General features: G+C 42.8%; 1 protein-coding gene across 4 annotated transcripts in view; it reads left to right on the forward strand.

Annotated features, from left to right (window-relative positions):
- The window catches only part of pcsk5a (proprotein convertase subtilisin/kexin type 5a), a 43,079-nt gene extending 18,935 nt beyond the window's left edge, over positions 1-24,144 (forward strand). For all 4 annotated transcript variants that reach the window (XM_082538719.1, XM_082538720.1, XM_082538721.1 and 1 more), the window contains 19 exons: positions 186-324; positions 557-672; positions 924-1,026; positions 1,947-2,083; positions 2,540-2,740; positions 2,843-2,911; positions 3,067-3,109; positions 3,275-3,417; positions 4,512-4,712; positions 7,200-7,280; positions 7,388-7,586; positions 7,985-8,199; positions 12,291-12,533; positions 14,211-14,447; positions 14,584-14,761; positions 15,306-15,523; positions 19,376-19,476; positions 19,867-20,065; positions 23,157-24,144. In XM_082538719.1, the coding sequence (XP_082394845.1) occupies positions 186-324; positions 557-672; positions 924-1,026; positions 1,947-2,083; positions 2,540-2,740; positions 2,843-2,911; positions 3,067-3,109; positions 3,275-3,417; positions 4,512-4,712; positions 7,200-7,280; positions 7,388-7,586; positions 7,985-8,199; positions 12,291-12,533; positions 14,211-14,447; positions 14,584-14,761; positions 15,306-15,523; positions 19,376-19,476; positions 19,867-20,065; positions 23,157-23,629 (3,296 nt within the window). In that variant the 3' untranslated portion in view covers positions 23,630-24,144. The remainder of the gene's footprint in view (positions 1-185; positions 325-556; positions 673-923; positions 1,027-1,946; positions 2,084-2,539; positions 2,741-2,842; positions 2,912-3,066; positions 3,110-3,274; positions 3,418-4,511; positions 4,713-7,199; positions 7,281-7,387; positions 7,587-7,984; positions 8,200-12,290; positions 12,534-14,210; positions 14,448-14,583; positions 14,762-15,305; positions 15,524-19,375; positions 19,477-19,866; positions 20,066-23,156) is intronic.
- The last annotated feature ends 37 nt before the right edge of the window (positions 24,145-24,181 follow it).

Consider the following 24,181-nt stretch of genomic DNA (forward strand, 5'->3'; position numbering starts at 1 on the left):
GTGAGAGCGGGGGTCAAAAGTCACATTTTGGTTTTGGTTTTTACTGCTGCCGTTTGCATTAATAATAATAATAATAATGGATTGGATTTATATAGCGCTTTTCACGCCCCATTGCTCCTTTATGTCCTTTATCCAGTAATCCAGTTAAGTGTGTGTGTGTGTGTGTTCTCCTCATGCTGCACCAGGTGCAGGTGTTGAGGCATGCAACACTTGTGCAGAAGGCTACTTGATGGAGGAGTGGAGGTGCGTGTCCTCCTGCAGTGCTGGCTTCTACGCCACAGAACCAAACCCAGAGATAGCTGATGGGCACAGGATATGTAGGAGGTGAGCTCACTGGTGTGTGTTCAGGTGTGGGAGGTTTGTTTATCTGCTGGTGGCAGGCCTTATTCTGGTGGTTGGCTTCCACGTGTGTTTGTGCTTGTTTTGGCACTCATGTTTGTTGTTGCTGTGCGCCTGTATGGAGTGGGGTTTAGTTATTTTTTCTGTGTGTGTTTTGTGTGGTCAGGATTTTTGTGTGAAGGGTTCACTTGTTCACTCTCTGTGCTCCTCTCTTCAGGTGTGACGCCAGCTGTCTCACCTGTGTGGGGCCGAGCCGATGGAACTGCAGCAGCTGTTCCAGCGGTCACAGCCTGCAGAGGGGAGCGTGTGCTGCTGACACCGAGTGCACGGACGGTCGGTCGGCCGTCTTCCACATTTTATTCTTGACACGTTTGGTTCATAAATTTAAATGATATTTAACACAGAAGCAAAATCCATTAATATGTGTCAGTTTAGCATGAAATATGCATTCGCATCTCTGAGTCATTCAGATTTTTTTTGTTAAACCAGCAGTCATTCAGCCGTGGCACATGAAAACCACCTCTGCACCTCAGATGGTTATTCATTTCTGAGTCAGTGTGCTTCTCCTGCTTTCTGTCTAACAGGAGAGTACCAGGACAGTAACGGGGAGTGCCACGCGTGCCACGCAACGTGCCTGAAGTGCACAGGGCCGCAAAGCGAAGACTGCATCAGCTGTATTTCTTCACAGTGAGCTGGACTTGACTGTTTTAGATTGAGTGCATGCCACTGTTTCTCTATAATACATGATATTTCGCTGGGTGTGAGCCTGAAATAATATTTCCCTGATGAATTGTTATTGCCATTGTTTGCAAGCTAGTACGACATTGATTCTTTCTATGTAATACGATGAAATAAGCCTTGGTATACAGCTGAAACACTTATGACAGGGTGATTATATATATATATATATATATATATATATATATATATATATATATATATATATATATATATATCCCCATCAAACCTCTCGATAAATAATTATTTCTTTTTATTTTAACGTAAAAATAGCACAAAAAAAGAACGTGTCTGTTTCAAAGCTTCAACCTGAGAGGTGCCACTGCAAACTGACTAACTCTGGGTTCAGGCAGCCCTCACAAACTACAGATGTACTCCACCCAAGCTGCCCACTTGGGGCAAAATATAAATAAAGCACAAAATGTGCCGTTTATGGTCTCAAGGAAACTGTACCTTAACACTTAATTACTTAATGATAAGCATCATCCTATCACCCTTTCTGTTCCTGTTATCCAAGTTCTGACTCCATGATTGGAGGGAGCTCTGTGAGGGAGATAGCATCTGTAAAAGGACTCCATTTCTTGTCATGAATGAAGCATACAGCTCGTGGCTATTGTTGTCATGTTGCTGACCAGATGTCTCCCTGATGCTCCTCATGGATAAAATGTCAAAAAAAGAAGACTCCCACATTACCCACATTTCAGCCAACATTCCCACCCTTTCTTCTCCTCCTCCCTTTGTCGGCACATCCAGCTACATCTGTGTAAATGCACCATATGGTACACGCTGGGATTTAAATGAGTTCAGCTCATTTACATACTTATAATTCATATGTGTTGATTTTGTGATGTTGATGTTGCCTGCTGCAGGGCTCTGGATGAGGGCCGCTGTGTGGTGGGATGCGCCAGTGGGAAGTACCAGTCGGGTGGCCGGTGTCACCTGTGCGACCACACCTGTGCCACGTGTGTGGACGCGGGGCCAGCCAACTGCACGAGCTGTGACACCGGTGAGTACGAAATGAGTAGCTCAGTGTGACGTGGTGTGTGCAGTATGTGAATGGAAAACTGGCTGAGACATTAAAAAGATGAAAAGGAAGGAAAAATTATATTTTGTAAATATAAAGCCACAAACTCCCCAAGGGCTACACTAAAACTTTGAGATTTAGGCTGGAGCCTATCCCAGCTGTCATGAAGTGAGAGGCATGGTGCACACCATGTACAGGTGTACAAACGGGTTCATCCTCATTTTCATGCGCCACCCTCCCTGACTCTGTCTTTATTGTTTCTCACACTCTTCATGAATCCATCTGGAGGCCCCGTGAGCCGCAGGCAGTCCTCACTGAGGCCTTCCCCAAACCCCAGCCACAGATTAATGCTTAGTCCATTCACCATTCTCTTAAAGAAATGGCCTCAAACCTAACTACAGACGTGGCTTTCTAGTGAAATTGCTGTTTATTCTCCAGATAAGTTTAAGGTGGAGCGTTACCTCTATAAAGGCATGTGTCTGGACGCCTGTCCTGAGGCTTTCTACCACACCAAGCAGAGGACCTGCGAGCCCTGTGTAGACCACTGCCGACTCTGCACAGGCCCCAACCACTGCCTGAAGTGTAACGCCTCCTACTATGTCTCTGATGGATCCTGTGTTAAGCTGGAGTGTGGGGAAGGTAAGCAAGGTTGCATGTTGAGGAGTGTTTAAGGAGCGTTGTTTCACACCTGTCCACACTGACCTCGCGCTCTCACCCTCCGCTCTCTGTCTCCTTTCTCAGGTGAGGTGGAAGACCCAGATTATGACGACTGCATGGCCTGCGAGCAAGGCTGCAAGAAGTGTGTCCTGTGTAAGTCATGACCCAGTAGCCATAATAAAGTTTTCCCAAATGAATGTCGCCCACAGTGGAAAAAAATTAAGGTGTCCCCGCCCCCTTAAGGTCCCCTTAAAAAAAAAAAGGCGACTGAATTTTTCTTTTTCTTTTTTTTTGTCTGCTTTTGACAGATAACCCCAGGCATTGTCTGTCCTGCATTGAGGGCTTTTACAAGTAAGGCTGTGTGCCTCGCTCTCACCGTGTGTGATCTCGCCATTCTGGGCTCACTTTTCTCTTTCATTTAATCTCTGAGCTAATGCAAAAGACCTCCGCTGGCAGTGAGAGTAGAGTTCATGTTTGTGTGTGATGCAAACATCAACCGTTGCTTTTTGTCGTCAGTTTCCAGGATGGCTGCTACAAAAACTGCCCAGCTAAGACGTACAGCGTAGAAGAAGAAATGACCTGCATTCCGTGTGACGACAACTGCGTGAGCTGCGATGAACACGAGTGCTACTGGTGTGAGAGCGACCTCTTCTTATTAGGTAATTTGCCCTCGTTGGGTAAGACGTGAAGCTACACTCAAAGAATATTTTCCTAACCCATTCGACCAGATTCCATTAAATGTAACATTTTTACATTGTAAGTATGTAACAGAATTATATGGAACCTTCATGTAATTAAATTACTTACATCAGCAATTTTGGAGATAAATATTTTTGGAGTTTGTAAAGGATTATTTACATCATCGTTATTGAAGTGCTATAAGTTATCAGCATGGACAGAGACCCTGTCATCATTTTATTTGCAATGACATATGAAATCATTTTTTAAGAGTAAAGCATGAGATTAGATGGATTTTTGTGATGCGTGCCATTAAATGCTTTAGTATTATAACTATCTAGATAGAAAATATAATAGGCAAGTAACTGGATAGGTCAATTAGTGCACAAGCAAACAAAAACTGAAATATTATTTTATAAAAATGGCATATCCATCCATTTCTTAGATCCAGTATAGTGAAGGAGGCTATGTAGATGGTTGGTCTGACAGAAGAGGATTCTAGGGAGAGGCAGGTGATCTGCTGTGACTCGTAAAGGGAGCAGCTGGAAGATGAATAAGATCCATTTTCTTCCGGTTATCCAGCTCAGGCCCATGAATGGTGTGATGGAGGGTGACAATCCCAGCTGACATAGGGCAAGAATCAGAGTACACCCTGGACAAGTCACCAATCTGTTGCAGGGTGACAAAGAAACACCTATGGCCAGATTTTAGAATTTTTGAAAGTTAGAAAAGAAAGAAAAGCTTTAAGATAACATGGATAATCCACAAAGGACCAGTTGGACCTCACCAGTCCTCCCAGTCTTCAGTAAAAATAATTTTTTTCTCACAGATGGTTAGTCATTTATTAGAGCAATCGTTAAAAACCAATGCAAATGACTTGTTTTTTCATATATTAATATATTATTAATTATATTAATACATAGTGATACTGTCTTTGGGTAATTTAGTATTTTAGTAATTCTAAACTTTTTAAACTGATGTGTGAAACTGCTGAAGGCTGCTTTAATGTAAAGTGCAGCCTGCCCACCTGGATCACATGAAGTACTTATCAGAGGCTACGTTTTTTTTTCCTCAGAGGGGAAGTGCGTTTCAGAATGTCCGGATGGTTTCTACGGCGATGAAGACTCCAATAACTGCGAGGAGTGTCACTGGGACTGTGTGACATGTAGCGGCCCCGAGGACGAGGACTGTCTGTTGTGTGAGGAGGGAAAGGCGCTAGAAAATGGAGAGTGTGTGTCTGACCATGAGGTCTGTCCCATTAAGACCTTTCTCAGCGGTGAGACTAATACTTGTATTCCACTAATCCATCTGTCTGCCCATAATGAATCAGGGATTTGGGCACTTTCACAGGAGCAGAAAAGAAATCTTGGAGGGTAATTGGTCTGTGTGCCACTGTCCCTGAACTCTGTACCAACTTAAGTACCCAAAAACAGAATGCATGTCAGCCAGACACAGAATTAGAAATAATTGATTGTGTGCGTTGAACATTTTATTCCCTTCGCAAATTAGTTTGACAGACCTTAAACAATGTATGGTAATTAGTTTGAGGCAAGACATCTTAATTATTAGAAACTTAAATAACTCTGAGAAAAGTGCATAGGTTAATACAAAGATTGAAAACGAGCACGGGGAAATAAAGTTATTCTCAAACTTTAAATCTGAGCAGTGACAAAGCTCAATTTAAGTTTCAAATGAGTACTCGTTTTAGGTTTTAAGTCTTCGATAGCTTAGATAAGTTAGACAGATGAGTAATGTATCATCTGTTGAATCTAAATAAAAAGCAAAAGGACAAGTAAGGGTTTATCCATGATTATGTTGGAATTAGTTTTTCCCCACTTTGTGTGAACTGTAGCCGGCACCTCTGGCTGACTTCTAGCATGGTAAATGGTATGTCATCCAGATATGGGCCAGGCCTGGCATAGATGGCACTGTTTAGGTGATGGCATGCCTCATAGAAAACAGGTCTGGCCTGGACCTGGCATCAAGCTGGCACTTCTGACTGACTGATGTCATGGCAGAGTGTAAACCAGACGTGGGCCAGGTCAGGCAGTGATGTTCCTATGTGTTCCTATTTTCCTATTTTAGTTAGAAGACCCAAATGCCATGTTGCAATACTATACTGCTATAGTAGCCAACGTTTCAAATGCAGGTTTCTGAGTGTACACTTTATCCAAAACCTAGTGAGGGTTTACTCATGTTTACCACTGGGTGGCTGTAGTTCAGGAGGTAGAACAGGTCACCTACTGATCGGAAGCTTAGTGGTTCAATCCCTGGTTCCTTCAGTCTGCATGTCAAGAGTGTGAATATGTATGAATGTAGTTAGGAAGCACTCAGTTTAGACAAAGTGTGTGATTGGGTGAATGTTGTATAGAGTACTTTGAGTAATCCACGAGAGTAGAAAGCGCTATATAAGAATCAGTCCATTCACTGTCTGAACAGAGTGTTGTCATGTTACTTTTGCGCTATTATGTTCCGGCACATGTTGTAATTACATGGCTTTATTAAGGTACACATTAGGCTGACATCGGAGGCCAGAGCTGAAACTGTTCTGGGCCAGCACAGGGCCAGCAGTGTGTCTGCAACTGGCCCGTGGCTGCACACAACTTACACATGGCCCACATACCGCAAAGAATGACGGCCCTTTGGTGGCCCAAACCAGGTTTGCCAGAGGTAATCAACACATGGGCCAGCACAGGACCACCAGTGTCTCTGCAACTGGCCTTGTGCTGGCCCATGTGTGGGCCACCTCTGGCAAACCAGATCTGGGCCACCAAAGGGCCGTCATTCTTTGCGGTATGTGGGCCATGTGTAAGCACATTGTGTGGTCCAGATCCGGGCCATACCAATTTTGCTATGTGGGATGTTGTGATCGAGGCATTTCAGTCAAAAGTAGAAGCTATGAAAGATTACTAAGCATACAAACTGACCACAGAACACAGATTTGCTGGGTCTGTCAAATAGTATAAAAGTTTCCAGGAAATTGGGATGAGAACTGTAGAAGTCACTGACAGTAAATAGTAATATTTTGACATTTTTACTGTTCAGACATGACCTAAAAATCTATTGAATTAAAACATCTTTGTAGATGTTTTAAGAGTTTGGACAGTGTTAGCCTCACCAGCTTCAAAGATGGTAGCTGTTTCAGTTTCACCAAGTCACCCAGTTGTGCTAATAAGCTGGTAGCTCAAGTTTTATATAATATATAAACTGTTTGAATTAGACTAAACGCAATATTCTAGCTTCCAGCGCATACACTTGTTGGCCACTTTTAGGTACACATCTACACATGTTTAAATATCTGTAACTGCTTATTAAAGCAGATATCAAATCTGCAACTCGGTGGATTTAGGCATATATAGACGGTCAAGATGACCTGCTGAAGGTCAAACTAAGCATCAGAATGGGGAAGAAAGCTGTTTTAAGTCACTTTGAATGCGTCATGCTTGTTGGTCCCAGACTGAGTTCACCTTCATTACTGAGAAGTGCTGTAGCCTGTTTGAGCATTGTTGCTGGTCAAGTGTCCAGCCCAGTACTAGCGAGTAAGCCTAATAAACTGTCCAATGAGTCTATAAGAAGATTGGCAACCATTCTCTGAGGTTTCAAGTGATTAAAACGTAATTTTGTTAACAAACACTTTCAGTACATGAATGAAGTTTTTCGGGCAGAATAACAAAATACACCTGGTTCTGGGTCAGTTTGCGTCTGTTATGTGTTGTGTTGTTAGATGACACTTTATGATGATTGTAGTGTTGTTGCCCTCCAGATGGGGAGTGCGAGGACTGCCACCCATCCTGTGAGTCCTGCGCTGGACCGGAGAAGAACCAATGTACAAAATGTGCAAAAGGTTTGTCACTGGTTTATTGTTTTTAAGCTGTTTCAGACCTCAGCAGCTTGCTGTCTGAGCTCTGAGCTAACAATGATGACGTTCATCTTTTGTTATTTGTCCTTCAGGGCGATTTTTGACCACGCAGCAAACATGTGTGTTAAAGTGTCCGGGGGGCTTCATTGCCAGTCAGCTGAGCGGTGTGTGCGAGGCGTGCCCTGCAGGTTGTTTGCAGTGTGTGGACGCTCAGCACTGCATCCGCTGCCAGAGTGCTCGCAAAGCTCAGTTGTTCCTACAGGATGGGCAGTGTGTTCAAGAGTGTGTGAGGTCAGGAGGTCGATCCTATTGCTGCTATCTTCTAAATGTCACACAAGATGTTTGAGGCACGTCTTCTGGCGAGCCAAAAATAAATGTCAGAAGATGCCTGTGATTTTGACATTTCCTACGTGATGTTCTATTAAATTTTTTATGTACTTAAAGCCAGAACCCTATATTGATCTTGCTGAAGCTCCAAGCTATGAAGCTTCATTTAAACTTTCTGACCATGTGACCTTTTTTTACTATTTGCTAAGTGGCCTCCTTTACCAGTACATGTTATTCCTACATGGTTTGCAGCAAGAACAAAGCGAATAACAGAATAAATACAAACCTAATGGAAAGTATATTTTAAGTGTGCTGCCCTGCGTTTTCTACCTGTCCATCAAGCTCTGTGTTGCTTCCAATAGGGGCTTTCCTGCAGGCCAGGTTTGTCATAGCTGTGCACCTGGCTGTGCATCTTGTGCGAGGAATGCTACCCACTGCCTCAGCTGTGAAGAACCTCTTCTCCTACACAAGCACCAGTGTGTAGACAAGTGTCCTCCAGCACACACTGTGCAGGAGAGAGAATGCCAACCCTGCCCCTCAGCCTGCCAGGAGTGCGACCCACTCGGCGTTTGCACAGGTACTGAAATGCAATGCAAACTACGACAAATTCAGCTGTAGGAGCTTTTTCAGTCTTCCGCTTTTAGCTCTTTCTGTGCTTTTACTATTCTTTTGTCAGCAAACATGACTGACTCCATATGATTACCAGCAGCATTACAACACAGCAAGCATTATGCATGATTCCTTTTTTTTTTTTTTTTTTTCTTTCGCCTGTCCCATTTGGTTCTTTAGCCATCAGAATTGTTGTCTGAAGACCAACAAGGATACCCAATGGATTTACTTTGCCAAATGGATCATCGTGGCATTGCCGTATTGGTCCATTTGGTCGATCTTTGTTTTTATTATTTATTATATTTTATTTTCAGATGTTACAGACGGGACAGACATGAGTGAGAGATAGGAAAGGGAGAAAGAAAGAGGAAGGAAAGGAAAAACAGAAGGGGAGAGGGACAGTGAGAAAGGGGGGGAGAAAAAAAAATAAAAATCTCCTGGATCACCTGTTGAGAGAAGAATAGAAAACAAGCAAAAAAAGACAAAAAAAACAAAAAACAAAGCAACATACTAAACACAACACCATCGCATTAATCTAGCTAAGTGTAAACAGCAGTAAATACTAAATATTCAATGTTGTTGTGCAGCACGCAGGACAGATGTGCTTCGAAGTAGCAACCAAGAAAGGTGTAATTTGGGTCTACGAGCAGTGAACACCCGTGTGCATACCTGTGTGGATCAGCGCGCTTGTATTCCAAAGGTTTCTCCATGTAACGATCTGCTAGGGAGTGTGGGGGGGCCACAGCCCCGTCCTCCAGGGTGTGAAGCAGGTATGGAGGAGATCAAAACTCCAGACATCCAGAGGCCCCCAGAACACAAGAAACCGTGGAAGACCAACAGAGGGGCAGCCGCGCCACTGTCCCAGTAAGAGCTGAGGAGAGTCCCAGATGAGGGTTCACTCAGCAGCCGCGGAGCAGAAGCCAGGGGGAGTTGCAGTGACGCGCCCGTGAGCTCCGCCGGCCGCCAGCTGTGCCTGAGTGACCGAGCCCCAGGCCGAGAGGCCGGGGGCACCCCACCCCCGAAGGGGCCCGAGCGAGCCCCAGGCTCCAGGCCCCGATAAGCGGCCGCCAAGGAGTGAGCCGGTGTGTACCTGGACGCCCACCCCCAGACACAAAGAACCACCAACACACCGACACCTGAGGGAGTCCGCCACCGGCAGGGGAAGTGGTGGTAGGTGGAGAAAGGCCTCCAAACCTTGGAGGGCCTAAGATGTCCCCAGAGAGGTGGCGTCTGATACCCAACCTGACATATAGACACAGACATACAGGCACACACAGACACAAACATCCATTCCCACCCTCATGCTCTCATATGCACTCACTCCACACTCAACCAACGTGGAGACAGACATAAAGAGACGCTGTACACACGATCACACTCCCCAAGCGTACTCTACAAACCGGGTCTAGGTACCCTTGCCCCTGGAGGGGGGAACTGCACCCAGACCCAGGTGGTGTTACCCTTTTCCCTGCGGTGGGGAGAGGCAGACCACCCCGACTCCGTAGCAGCAGGGAGGCCCCACACTCCAGACCGCAGTCGGACGGCCAACTCCACCTAGCCCTCCCGCTCCAGCAGGCCGCAGAGAATGATTCCTGTACAGCATGTTCTTTACAACTATAAGCATTTATTTTTTCCTAAAGCATTACTATGGGGTTGCCATTTAGTTCAATACTTTAAATAACTATTGGAGTGCAGTACAATTTCAAACACATCGTCACAATTCCCCCAGGTTGATTTGTGCAATCACATGGGAAAAAAAGTGCACCACCTTTAAGTTGAATGTTTTATTTATCGGGGCATAATTTAAAAAAAACTTCATAATAAAGAGTGAATAATTTTCCATATAGCTGTATCAGTCTCTCACATTGTTGTGGAGAAATTTACATTACATTGTTGCTTTCATTTATTAGGGTTTGTTTATGTTTCTGTCATCAAATTTCAGTTGAGATGTGGTTTTTGGCCGAACTATTGCAACACCGGGATCCAATTCAGTTTTACTTATATAGCTCAAGGTGCTTTATATTCTCATCCTTTTCAGTCATTTTTTGTAGATGTGCTGCTGTGCTTGGGATCATTGTCCTGTTGCATGGCCTATCAAGTTTTTTTGTATTTTGTCTGAGTGTTGCACAGTCTGACCTTCGGGTAAATTTGCTGCAGCATCCACTCCTGGGAGGATTGGCAACTGTGTTGAATGTTTTTTCCATTTGTGAATGATCCTTCTCGATGCAGAGTGATGCACTTGAAGTTGTTTGGAAAGGGCTTTACAGCCCTTCCCTGAATGATGGGCAGCAACAATTGCTTCTCTAAGGTCATTTTTGTTGCTGTAGACTTTCCTGCTTGTCGTGTGTTAACACACATCTGAATGCTCCAGACCAGCTGCCAAAACCTTTGATTTTATAGAAGATAGAAGGTAGTTTTTGTGTCATCTCTCAGACAAACAATCATTAATTACCTCTACCCCAACATTGTCTTTTTTTCCTATGCAACTTTATAGAGTTTTATAGCTGTTTCGATTTCACCAAGTCACCCCAAAGTTGACTAAATAGCAAAGTAGTTTAGTTATCTGTTGAGAACTGAACTCAGTAGATGGTGGAGACCAAAACAGAGGTAAAAATGTGGGTACATTGCACTTTTAATCAGCTGATGATCAGAAATATGACTCCAAATGATTAATCGTTTGTATCAAAAAATTTAGCATACTCAGAGTTTCACTTACCCTAACACCAGCAATCCAGCTCAGCCATTGCACAAATCTGTCTGTGAGCTCATGCACAGCTTGTGCACATGAAGAAAGCAGTGTTGCTAGCACGACCAGTCGCAAACCACGGACAAAGTCTGTTGGCAGTAAGCAAAAGACCTAAATTAAAAGCAACACACTGGCTGCAGCCAAAGCAGCAGTATGTGAGCGAGGAATAGCACTGTACGGTATGTTTGATTGTTTTTTTCTCTCTCTCTTTTTTTAAGAGCTCTATGAATGTGTGTCTGTTTCATGTGCTGCTGTCAGTAAGCGAGGCAGGAATCTCGCTCTATAATGCCAATTAAATGCCAGGAAAGAAAGGTGGCAAACAATGCTGTGTCACTTAAAAGCTGTAACCCCATCAGCGGCAACCCTGACAGAATAAGGCTGATAGAATTAGACTTGCTCCCAGATGTGTTAAACTCATGTCAGAAATAAAAATAATAATTCAAGCACACAATAAGCTTACTTGAAACCTTTTCAAACAAATTTTCTAAGGGCAACATGTACAAGGTTTAGACTCTGTGTATCTGTGGATGCCTTCTTCTCATTTCTCAGGTTCCTCACCTCCTCTCCTCGTGCTCCTCACAGAGATTTGGGAGGAGAGAAAGAGACACGAGGAGAGGCATCCTCGCGTCAGAGCCATCATTTTAAAGTGATCAATTAATCTTGACACGTGACACAGCTCCATCATCTTTCTATTGTTTTGTTAAAGCCTCCTGTTTAATGAACAGGGCTCATGACAACACAGTTCTACTTTTAATGGAATTTACAGCATAGCACAATGTCACAAGATGTACCTTTTTTAAATTATTTTATCATAGAACAGATGTTGAAGGGCAGGCATTGGATCGCACATTTGATCACCCTAAAAGGCTAAAATGAGTTGTGAACACAAAGGACTAGTGGGTGCAGTGTCCTCATCAGACCCTGGTTTGTGTATTCCAGCTGTGCCGCGCCTCACGTGCAAAAATAGAAGCAGCCGACAGACTGATGAGACTGAGGGAGAGGCGGGGCTATAAATACCCAGAGAATAGGTACAAATAATGAACACAGGTGTAACCAACCTGAGCCTTGATACACAAAACGCACATAAACGAAACACGGGCAAAACATGAACACTTAAACGGGAGAATCAGTTGAATACGGACCAAACCATGGCTGATAACATTGATCTTTGTCTGTTGAATAACAGTTGCTGATTTGCTTGTCTTCACATGTTGAAAAAAAAACTGTTAGAGTACATCCAGCACTGATGACAGGGCTCTGATCCTTATGCATGCAGTAAATCCTTCCTGCATTTACGAGTGTTCTTGGCACAGGCTGTGAGGAGTATCACTTTCTCCACGAGGGCCTGTGCATGCTGGACTGTCCGGAGAGGTTCTTTGAGGACAAAGAGCAAGGGAGGTGTTTGCAGTGCCACCTGGACTGCGCTTTGTGCGACGGGCCAAACAGCAACGACTGTGACGCCTGCACGGACGCAGAGGCCACCCTGCACAACGGGGCGTGTCTTGGAGCGTGTCCCTCCCATACCTTTATGGATGGTATAACAGGAGACTGTAAAGGTACGACATTTATCACACAGCAGAAAACACAAATCGTCTGTCTTGTTTTTTGTGAGCAGGACTGATTTGATTTGATCGACTCCCCTCAGCAGCATAAAGTCGTGCCCCTTTATGTTTTTATTTCTTCTTATACACTCTGACCGTCAGTCGTTCAAAGCATGACAAAGACAACCCCATCGCTCCTGAAGTTGATGCTGTATTTTCTGTCCTGTAGAGCGCCCTTCATACATTTTCTCAATTATATTCTCTGCTATGCCTGAGCGTGTTTCCCGACTGAAATAGCAGCGCTTCTGAGATGGTTAACAGGCAGCTGTCAAACCTTGAAAACAGCAGAGAGATGCCAAAGACAGTTCCCTCGAGAAAGACACACCGCTCTGATTTTGCTATTCAAAAACACAGAAGTGCAAAAATGTTGTAGGCGATGCCCTCTTTTGTTGCTGCTTAAAGTAGCTGCCAACGGAAATGCATCCACTTGCATGTACCTGTGTCTGCTGTGCGGTGAAATGGACAGAGTTTAATTTTGTTGCTGAAAATGTTTTCAAGGGTCATCCTGTAGCTTGAGAACCAAATATGTGGAAACCATTATATTTAATGAAATGTACAGAGCACCAGATCAGCTTAAATGACATTAGTCATCTAAAGGCACTCTGTATTTTAAGTATAAAGATAACAGCGTTATAGATAGAAACCCAATTATCCAATAATCCCCCCTTCAGCAAGCACTTGGTGGCAGACGGGCGAAAAACAAAACAAAAAAAAAGTCCCTTTAAAAGGAAGAAACCTCCAGCAGCACCAAGCTCAGGGTGGGAGGGTGGCCATCTGCTGTGACCGGCTGGAGGGGGGAGGGGGGGGGGGGGTAAGGGGAAAGGGAAGAGAGGAGAGAAGAGCACAGAGAGATGATAAACAACAAACAGACTTTAGCAGAACTTCACAAGAGAGAAAAACAAAGAACAGTGGCATGCAAATAGATGAGGAGAGAAGACTCAAGGACGGTTCAGGGTCATCTGATCTATAACTCTGAGCTTTATCAAAAGAGAAATAAACAAAAGAGCAACATTTTACTCATAATTTAAAAAGAGAGAGAGTATTTGTCTCCCAAACTCAAGCCCCAAGCTTCTTCTGCCTCTGCAGATGGCAGCCCCTCCCTGAGCCTGGTTCTGAGGTTTCTTTCTGTTAAAAGGGAGTTTTTCTTTCCCACTGTCGCCACTAACTGCTTGTACATAGAGGGTCATCTGATTGTTGGGGTTTTCTCTCTATTCTCTCTGCAGTTCCTAAGGTCTTGTATTTTAGAAAAATTTACAGTATTTTTCATATGTGTATATATATATATATATATATATATATATAGTACAATACATGGCTTAATGTATGTATATAAGGTTAAAATAAGGTTATTTTATTAAATAATCTGATTCTGAGGTGGGGAACCTTTTCAGATTTGTCTGAGTCTGTATGGAAAGACACGCTTAAGTAAAACATTATATAACATTGTCATTGCAGGACTTTTACTTGTAAAACATATTTTGGCACTTAGTCCTGGCATGGTATTTTTTTTTTTATTCTTCTGCCTAATATGATTATAGTTTGGTGTCAAACTATATTAAAATGATATAGATATCAAGTCGAGATGGAACATTGATACTATCCTACTAAATTACTTCCTAATTCTGTTTCCAGACTGCAATACATCATGTCTCACGTGCTTTGGACCTCATGCTAGCTCCTGCACCAGCTGCAGAGAGGGTCAGATGCTGGATGGTAACAGGCAGTGCATTCCATCAGCCAGTAAGTGCTCGCCTCACCAGTACATAGACCAGCACGGGGAATGCCATCCGTGTCACAAATACTGCTACAGGTGTTCGGGTCCTGGCAAAACCCACTGCCTGAGCTGCAACCCAAGACATCTCCTGCTCAGTGAGTCGAGTTCTTTTTTTTTTCTTCTTTTTTTTGGTAGAGCTAGTGATTTCTCTCAAGGCTGTGTGTCCTGGAAAGCTTGTCAGGCATCTGCGATGTTTGCTTAGCCCCCGTGATCGTGTGTTTGTTGGTACAGATGGCACCTGTGTGGATCAATGCCCAACAGGCTACTACGAGCAGGAGTCTGGGCAGAAATGCGAACCCTGCCACGCTTCTTGTAAGTCCTGTGTTGGAAAGCACAACCACGAGTGCCTCACATGTAAAGCCCACCTATTTCGAGAGGGCAAAGAATGCGTGGAGACCTGCCAGCACAGGTAGTTTAACCTGCCCCCCGTCCTTCTGCTGCTCATCCATCATATTATCACATTAAATGCAGTTAGACAGTGTAGCCGTTAACGAAAAAAGATCAGCATATTCACACAAATAGGTTACGGACACTGAACCGTTGCTCTTTAATTACATGGACAGGGTGCAATATGGAGGTACAAGCTAATTTGGTCAGACATTTAAATAGCCTATAAAAGGCTAATAATACTTTATTTTTGAGGGAGTAGGCGGTGATTAGGAGTCAAATTAATGTACCGTTAAACTGATATGCAGCTAAATACTCACTCAGAAAACACAAACAGGATATAAAGACTGTACAGACCAGCATGCAGACAATGCAGCATTGCCTAGCAATGCAAGAGTAATATTTGTTTTCTTTTTCTACTCTATTACGTTAGTATTTATAGATGTCTATGGCTAAATGTGAGTCTGAGTAAAGATATTTCCTTTGAGGAATAGCAAAGCTCTAATCTCATTTCTTTTAATTGAATGCAGTCTGTGATAACTTTTGACCATCTGTCCATCCTCTAGTCACTATGGAAACACTGCCTCAAGAATGTGTGAAAAGTGTGACCCCAGTTGTGGTGAGTGTATTAGCGATGAGGAGAACGACTGCCTGAGCTGCGCTCCGGGCCTCATTTATTTGCGGAAACAAGGCCGTTGTCTCGCCTCATGCCCTCAAGGATACTACCATGACACTGTGCACAGGACCTGCGAGCACTGCCACGCCAGCTGCAGAACCTGCTCAGGTACAAGTGTCAGGAAAAGCTTCATGTATTGCATACACACACACACACACACACACACACACACACTCATAATATTTTGATTATACTATTTTTTCTCCATGTCAATAGCTATATAATCATTGGAGACTATGAAATGTGGTGAAAGTAACATTAAAAATGTTACAGACATATGTATAGTACTGTAGATCACAGACTGTACATTAAAGATGTAAAGCCACCCAGACATCACCTGTTTATTTAAGCAGTGGTTAGCAAGCTGCACCCACAGACACAGACACCTGCTTTTTAATCTGACTACAAATAAAATGTTAGAATTTTATTCACCACAACTGAAGCACAGACTTCTTGTTAATAGTACAATTAACTGCACAGCAGGTGATGGTATTTGTCACTTAATTACATTAAAATGCAACAGAGGACACTCTACTTCAATAAGCAAATGTGAGGAGTAATTAGCATCTATGTAAATGCTGCCCACTAAAAATGATATCATATATCACTTTTAATGAGTGAGATGATAAAAAATAAAGTAAAAAAATGTAAAGAAACCAGTGTTGCCATATATACTATGAAGCCTGTTAAACTATGAATTATTTACTACTGCAGTTAGTGTATGTGTGTCAAAAATAAGGCCCAGGTGGCAGAATCAGCCAGGCAAAGACTCTAATCCAGCCCACTGACTGGCTTTTGAAAGCCGGAAGGTATACATTTTGGACTTTTAACTGTATTGTCACAAGCTTAGCAGCTTTGATTACAATTAAATGACTACACAGTTTAAATTATGCTCTCTCGGGGATTAAATATATACTTCTTCTTTACACTGACAGAAAGGAGAGCTTCACTGGTCCAGTCTCCTTAACATCAGAGTGGGCTGTATGTGGCCGACAATGAAAAACTGTTTTGACATCCCTGTTATAAACATAATAACGTGCCATAATTAACCCTCGCGAGTTTGAGAGTGAATAATTCTCACAACATCATGGACCAAAGTTTTAACTGTGATTGATTCAATGAGTGAATCATCCAGCCTTGGTGCATAACTGCAGTGTAGCATTTTAAATAAGAAGCTGTAGTAGGTTTTTTTTTTCCTTTGGGGGGGTGAGTCTCCTGTAAAACATGACACTCCGAATCATTTCTTTTTTATTTTGTTAATGGTAGTTTTCACTCAGTGCTTGGCACCTTACTGAAAAGTTGCTTGGCTCAGAAATGGCTCAGATCGTTCGCCCTACGCTGTGTCATCTTTTCTGTCACAGGAACACGACTGCTGAGAGTGAAAGTCAGTTTCTGATTTGATTGTTTTTTGCGCTGTAGGCAGTTTCAAGATTCAGCACTAAAATCAGAAGGGGAGGAGGAATTTTTATATTTTTCTTTATACTCCCACCATGCAAATCACACTCTGCTCACACACCTCACAGCTGTGAAAAAGAAAGGCCAAAAACATTTTTGTGCCAATTTGTAAACATGCTTTTTAAAACTGTAAAGGACAGCTTAAACCAGCCATTAGCAGCCATTCAGTTACAGTGGTGTGAAAAAGTGTCTGCCCCCTTCCTGTTTTCTTTTTATGTTTGTCACACTTAAATGTTTAAGATCAAAAAAAGACACACAAAATGCAGTTAACAAATAAGGTGTTTATTATTAAGGGAAACATTCCAAACCTACGTAGACCACAAGTGACTGCTGTGCAGGAATTTTGCCGCACTCATCTTTGCAGGATTGTCGTAATTCAGCCACGCTGGAGGGTTTTCGAGCAGGGTTTTTTAAAAGTCATGCCATAGCAAGTGCCCCACCTGAATGGGACACACACCTTCCAAAAAGTTCAATTTTTGTCTTGTCGGTCCACAGAGTGTAAGAGATTACAGGATGACCCCAACCTCAACAACAGGACCAGTCTCAGCATCGACCAAGTGTGTTTGCTTTTGGAACTGTCTTCATTCCACCTACTTCACATGCAAGGGTCAGTTCTACAGGCAGAAACATGGGTGTGCCATGGGCTCCCCAGTTTCACCCATTTGGCCAATTTGTACATGGAAGAAGTGGAAAAGAGGGCTTTGCTATCCTACCCTGGAACACCACCAAGTCATTGGTTCAGATATGTGGATGACACCTGGGTGAAAATCAAATCTCAGGACCTACCGCAATTCACGGATCACATTAACTCGGTGGACCGACACATCAAATTCACCAGGGAGGATATGAAAAGTGGCAGGTTAGCCTTCTTAGACTGTGAGATTTCCATCAGTAATGGGGGACATTTAAAAGCTGTTGTGTACCGTAAACCTACACATACGGATGAGTATTTAAGCTACAGCACAGAGCAAACACCATCCCCACAGACACACCAGAACATCACATCAAGAAGGCCCTGAGTAAATGTGGTTATCCCAGCTGGTCTTTTGTCAAAGCTGGGAAGGCGCCTAAAGAAAGCTCCAGCCGATCCAGGAGAGAAGGACAACTGCTGCCCAAGCGAAAACCTGTAGTGATCCCGTACGTGTCAGGAGTATCGGAGCATTTGAGATGCATTTTTTCTAAACACCGGGTGTCTGTGGCTTCAAAACACGCTGCGCCAAAAACTGGTCCACCCCAAGGATCGGGTCCCCCAACACAAACAGAGTAACATAGTGTACGCTGTTAAGTGCCAGGAGGATTGCCAGGATTCATACATCAGGGAAACCAAACAACCTCTGGCGAAGCGGATGGCACAACACAGAAGAGCTATCTCGTCAGGCCAGGACTCTGTGGTCTATTTACACCTACAGGCCAGTGGACACTCTTTCAAGGATGAGGATGAGCACATCCTGGACAGGGAGGAAAGCTGGTTTGAGTGCGGAGTCAAGGAGGCCATTTACGTGAAAAGGTAAAGACCATCTCTGGATCGAGGAGAGGGCCTAAGGGTACATCTGTCACCATCTTACAATGCTGTGATTGCAGCCATTCCACAGCTCTCTGTGAATGGTACTCATGGCCATTGATCAGTGGTTGTTGATCAACCAGCCCATTGTTCCTTCAGTGGTGCTGGTTTCACTCATTATGCAAATGTACTGTTTATAAGATTGGGGAAACCTGCAGTCAGCTGAGGCTGAAGAAGTCACTTGGATGAGTGACAAAATGTTTCTCCCACTGAAAACGCCACGTCTAGATGAACAGAATCAACTTTTGGAGGTCCACAGAGTATTTTCCCAAAAGTCTTGGGGATCATCAGGATGTTTTCTGGCACAAAAGAGACAATCCCTTATATTCCTTTTGCTCAGTAGTGGTTTTTGTCTTTGAACTGTGCAGTGCAGGCCATTTAAGCCAGGTCTCTTTCATATGATGGAGCCATGAACCCTGACCTTAGTCATGTGAGCCCTGCAGTTCTGTAGATGGTGTTCTGGGATCTTTTGTGACCTCTTGAATGAGTTGTTGCTGTGCTCGTGGAGTGATTTTAATGGGCCAGCCAAACGGCATGATGTCCGGCTTTTGAGAATCTTCTGATCTGCTCCACTTTGTCAACCAGGTCCTAATTTAGTGATTTCTTGATGAACAGCTGTGGCAGTAATCAGGCCTGGGTGTGGAAACATAGTTTATTTTCAGAAACTGAAAATGAACTCATTGTTTCACACAGCACCGTGTAGGTTTAGAAGGGGGCAAACCTTTTTTTACACCACTGTGAGTGCAGTTTTTGCTACTTCAACCTTGAGTACCTGGATTAAATTGTTTATAAAAGAATAATGCAAACATTTGAACTTTAAGTTAAATTAAAGAAGGTGGCTGGTGATATTAAAAGTTTGACACAGCATTTTAAGCATTTTTTTGACAGTAATAAAAACACAGAAAATCATCAGGCTAACCCTTTACATTGTCATGTACCTACAGGAAAACTTCCCGAGTCCTGTGACTCCTGCTACCCTGGTTACCTGCTGTCATATGGCAGGTGTGAGTCCATATGCGATAAAGGCCAGCATCCCATAATAAAGGTACCAGCATTTTTAATTTCACAAATATTAACTTTTCATTAAAAAATTAAAAAAACACGAGTACATGTCGTTCAGCAAAATAATTACTTTGAATGCTTTGGCCCCAGGTATCACATAATGTAATTCAGACTGGGTTATTACTGCACCAGGAGAAATCTCAAACATCACAGCGAAAATTATTACTGTGTCACAATTTCTAAATAAACCTCGCAGCTCATGCTGTGAAGCTGTTGATTGAAATTGTTGGACAGGTAGATGAATGTTAATTGACTGTGCTGAGAGGCTGGTTGCGCTTTTATTCAGCATTTAAAAAAAAACTTTTGGAAGCAAAGAATCAGTAGTTATGATGCAAAAATGCTGTAGCTCTGAGTCACCCCTGTCCTTCATCAGGGTTCAAGCCACTCGTGTGAAGACTGTGATAGTTCCTGCCTGGAGTGTCGGGGACCCGGTCCGTCCAACTGCACAGTGTGTTCTGCTCAGGCTATTTTAGAGGCTGGAGGGCGCTGTCTACTTTGTTGCCACCACGAAGATGAAGAGGAAGACACCAAAACCCAGCAGCAAGACTGTTGTAACTGCACAGAGACACGGGGTAGGCTGAACTTCTATCTTGTATGCTGAGAGTTATCATTGTGTTCAGGTTGTAATTTTCTTCCTTAACTCTTTCTTCCCTTGCACGTCTGCTAGAATGTGAGCAGTTTGTGTCATATTTCACGCCTGCTTCCAGAATAAAACAACTGGGAATGGGAACTGTGCATCAGAAGTTAGTGAGAATGATCTCTTCCTACACCGCCTGCTGAGGAAGAACCCAGAACCTATTTAATGGTTGTTATTGATATATTGGGGTGGGTACAGAGGCGGTCCTCTTGGGGGAAAGAGTTAAACTAATAAAGTCTTACAGGTAGGGAGGGAAGATGTTTAGATTAAACTTATCACATCTCTTGACGAGTAAAGGTTGTGGTTAATTACATTTTTCATTAGCGATCAATCTTTTAATTATTTTTTTTGAAATTACAGCAGTTGATTGATGTCTTGGTCTATAAAATGTCCCCCAGAAAAGAGAGATCCTAAAATAACGACCTCAGATCCTCAGGTTTGAAATGATCAGTTAAAGGTTGGACACTTTTCCCATAATGCAGCTGAGTTGCTATTTCATTTAGTTGTTAAGTAAGAGGAGCTATTGGTTGCAGAATTGTTTTTTCCTCTGCTTATATTACTATTAGGTCAATAAAAGACATATTTATTTGTAATTTCAGTTTTGTGTTTAATAACTGAAAAGCTTGGGCTGAGATCAGATCAGTGTTTTGCTCATTGAAGAATATCCCGTTTTGTTGCTTTGAGAAACTCTTGGGTTGCTTTTGCAGTATGCTTTGGTTCATTATCTAGTTGCGCTGAGAAGCACTGCCCAACACTTGCCTGAATCTAAGCAGAGACTACAGCCCTGTACACTTCACAATTCATCCTGATTGCCTGATCACTTATAAACACTAGTGGCCCGTTCCCACTAGCAGCCAAACATGCCCATGCCATAATTTTTCCGTTGACAGGTAATGTCATATGCTTTGGATCATAAGCTGTTTCTCCAGATTTTGTAGCCTCTTTTAGATGTCTAAACTGGCCTTTTTGTTCTTGAGTGTAACCAGTTGTTTCCACCTTGTTGTAAAACCTCTGTTATGCCTAACTCCCAGAGTGTTCTTAAATAGCTTAGATGTTGTGAACATGATTTTCTTAACCATGGAAATAACTCTGTCACCATCTCTTTAGTTGTCGTCTGTGATATTTCAGGCTATTTGGTGTTGCGGAGCTGGCCAATATCTCTGCTTTTTAAGATTGCACAATATTGTTGATTTGCCTACTTGTAGTTTTTTATTTGTGTTTTTCAGCTTAATTATGAGCTCGTTCACTTGCCATGGGCCTAGGGCTGGGCGATATGACCCAAAATTCACATCTCGATATTTTTTAGCTGGATGGCGATATATGATATATATCTCGATATTTTTTTTAAGCCATAAGGTAAGAACAAAAAGAGAGTTCTTAGTCAAAGCTGTGTCCCAGATGTCACACAGGCACTTTTATTAACATACAGCACAGATGTACGTGAAGAAATTACTCAAAAATTAATTATCAGCATTTATTAAATAATAATGCTCCATAAATAAAAGAAAACAATGTTGTTTTTGTGCATAACAAAAAGCTCACAATTGTGCAGTCAAAATGTAAACTAAAAGACGCTGAGCATAATAACAAAGACAGATTTCACAGCTGCTCTGTTCCCAACTTGTACTGCGTGACTGACAGCCTGGAGATCTGCTTCGTAATCATGTCTCTTAACAGGTGCCATTTATGGTGCTTATACACACAAAATACGGTAATATTACGTTGAAGCACAGTACGTATCACTCCGCGAGGCTCCGGACTACGGTAGCCGTAATACTCCGACAATCCATCAAGCGGTGCAGCTCCGTAGCTTACCAAAGTTGAACTAGAACATTTCTTGACAGATTGCTGAGCGCTGTGTTCCACATAAAATCGGTTCGCGGTCAGTAAGCACAACCAGAATTCATACAAAAGGCGCACTATTGATTTTGGAGAAAATGAAAGGATTTTAGGCCATGCATGTCGTTAGCGCGGTTAGCTCGCTAACACGTTGACGCCGTCCAGCCCCACGCACGGGGTGATCCGCGGTAACTCGTTAACGGAGATTTGCCGTGTCCATCTTGTCGTTGCCTGCAGGTGAAGCGATGGGGGAGGGGGAGACGCAAGGCCCAGTAACGTTGCATAGAGACAAAAGTGGACGAAAGACAGGCAAACTTGCGGCTCCACAAGTTATAATTATAACGTAACATATACTATATCGATATAAACGATATTGTCACATATGAAAATATATCGATATTTTTTAAAACCTCGATATATCGCCCAGCCCTATATGGGCCTCATTTTTAATATTACAACGGCAAAACTGCAAAAATAGTCCTAACAAACCAAACAAATTATGGATTTAACTGTAAAATCTGCATTTAATTGAACCATTATCTTTAACGCTGCTGAAACAGAAACAGCATTTTCTGCTGAAAATTTAGTAGACCAGCTCTGACTATGAGTTTTATGAAGTTATTTCAGTAACATTATATTTTCTGTAATTCTGGCATGGCAGGTAGCTCCAAATATGAATGTAGACAGATTGGTAGTAAATTCAATCCTTTGTTGCTGCCATTATAAGCAAAAGAGTGGGGCATAATTTACTCCAAATATTTTTCTCTGGTATTGTTTTTTCTTCCCATGAAACCAAGTTTTACAAACACAAGCTTCTCCGTTGGCTTTTCTTTACAGAGAAGGGTATTTTCTGATGGGCTTGTTAACCTTTTTCCACCAGTGTTTCCAACCAACAGAGCTTCACTTTGATTCAAACTGTAGAAAAGTTCACAGTGAATATCACATTTTTTTACTTTTGGAAACCAGGAGCACCTACAAAAGCTTTCATATTTCACATTTTGTTTCAGATTTTGAAAAGCTCCCTCCAGAGCCACTAAAGACATTCATGGTACTTTTCATTCCAAGGAAATTTCACTGCCTGCACAAAATCTGTTGACTGCCCTTTCAGTTTTATTATCATTAAAGCTCCTGTTCAGGTACCACAGTTACTTTTTGTATCAGTGTCTAAACTTCTGTTTTCTTTCCAGGTGAGTGCATTCTCAGCACCAACTTGGCATTCAGGAATGAGGAGGAAGAGGAGGCCAGAGGTAACCTGACAGTCTTCATTATAGCCTGCGTCCTGCTGGTGCTGGTTCTGGTCACCGTCATCGTCCTTATCAGACATTCCCGCTTGAAAAACGTGCGCTCAGACATCCCTCCCCGCGGCTATGAAAAGCTGGGCTCCGGTGGGGGATACGGAGGAGGCTACAGCTCTGCTTCTTCTTACAGCGGCAGAGCCGGCTCCTCTGGCGGCCGATTTCAGGAGTCCCAGCTGGTCGACCTCAGTGAACGTCGCTCAGGGAATAAGGATGATGACAATGATGACGACGATGATGAAGATGAGGACATTGTTTACATGGGCCAGGATGGCACAGTGTACAGGAAGTTCCGATACGGACAGCTGGGAGAGGACAACGAGGACGAGCTGGAGTACGATGATGAAAGCTACACGTTCCGGTGAACGTGATGCTTTCCATCTCATAAGATTTCTTTTGCAATTCTTTCCTTCTTCGTTTCTTCCCCAGTGCTGTTTGTCTCCCCCTTCCCCCGAGGGACAGAGTCATTTATCCTTTACTGAATGAGCCTGACCAAATGAAACATGAGATGCTGTTCATAATGAGCTCTGTTTTTATAACTGCATTCACACAATGAAATGTGTTGCATTTAAAAACAGTAAAATGTATTTAACACTCCCAAACTTCCTTTTTTTAAAAATAAAATTAACAAAATTAAGCTTTATTCGCCACACCCGGTTTGTAGCACGAAGATTTCTGCGTATCTTTAACATTTCATCGTGGCAGTTTACTTGTTGTGATGGTTTCATTGATCATATTACCATGTATAATTGTGTTGGATTGGGGTTTAAAATTTGATTAATCACCCTGTTTATGTTTGTTTTTCTCTTTTACCCATGTGCTTATTGTTGTTGATATTTAATTTGAGTATGTGTTATCCTGGTTATTCTGTTCAAATAAAGTTTTGCAAACAAATCCATTAGGAATAAAGAGCAACT

The sequence above is a fragment of the Aulonocara stuartgranti genome, assembly GCF_965226115.1.
Source record: "Aulonocara stuartgranti genome assembly, chromosome: 7".
Lineage (NCBI taxonomy): Eukaryota > Metazoa > Chordata > Actinopteri > Cichliformes > Cichlidae > Aulonocara > Aulonocara stuartgranti.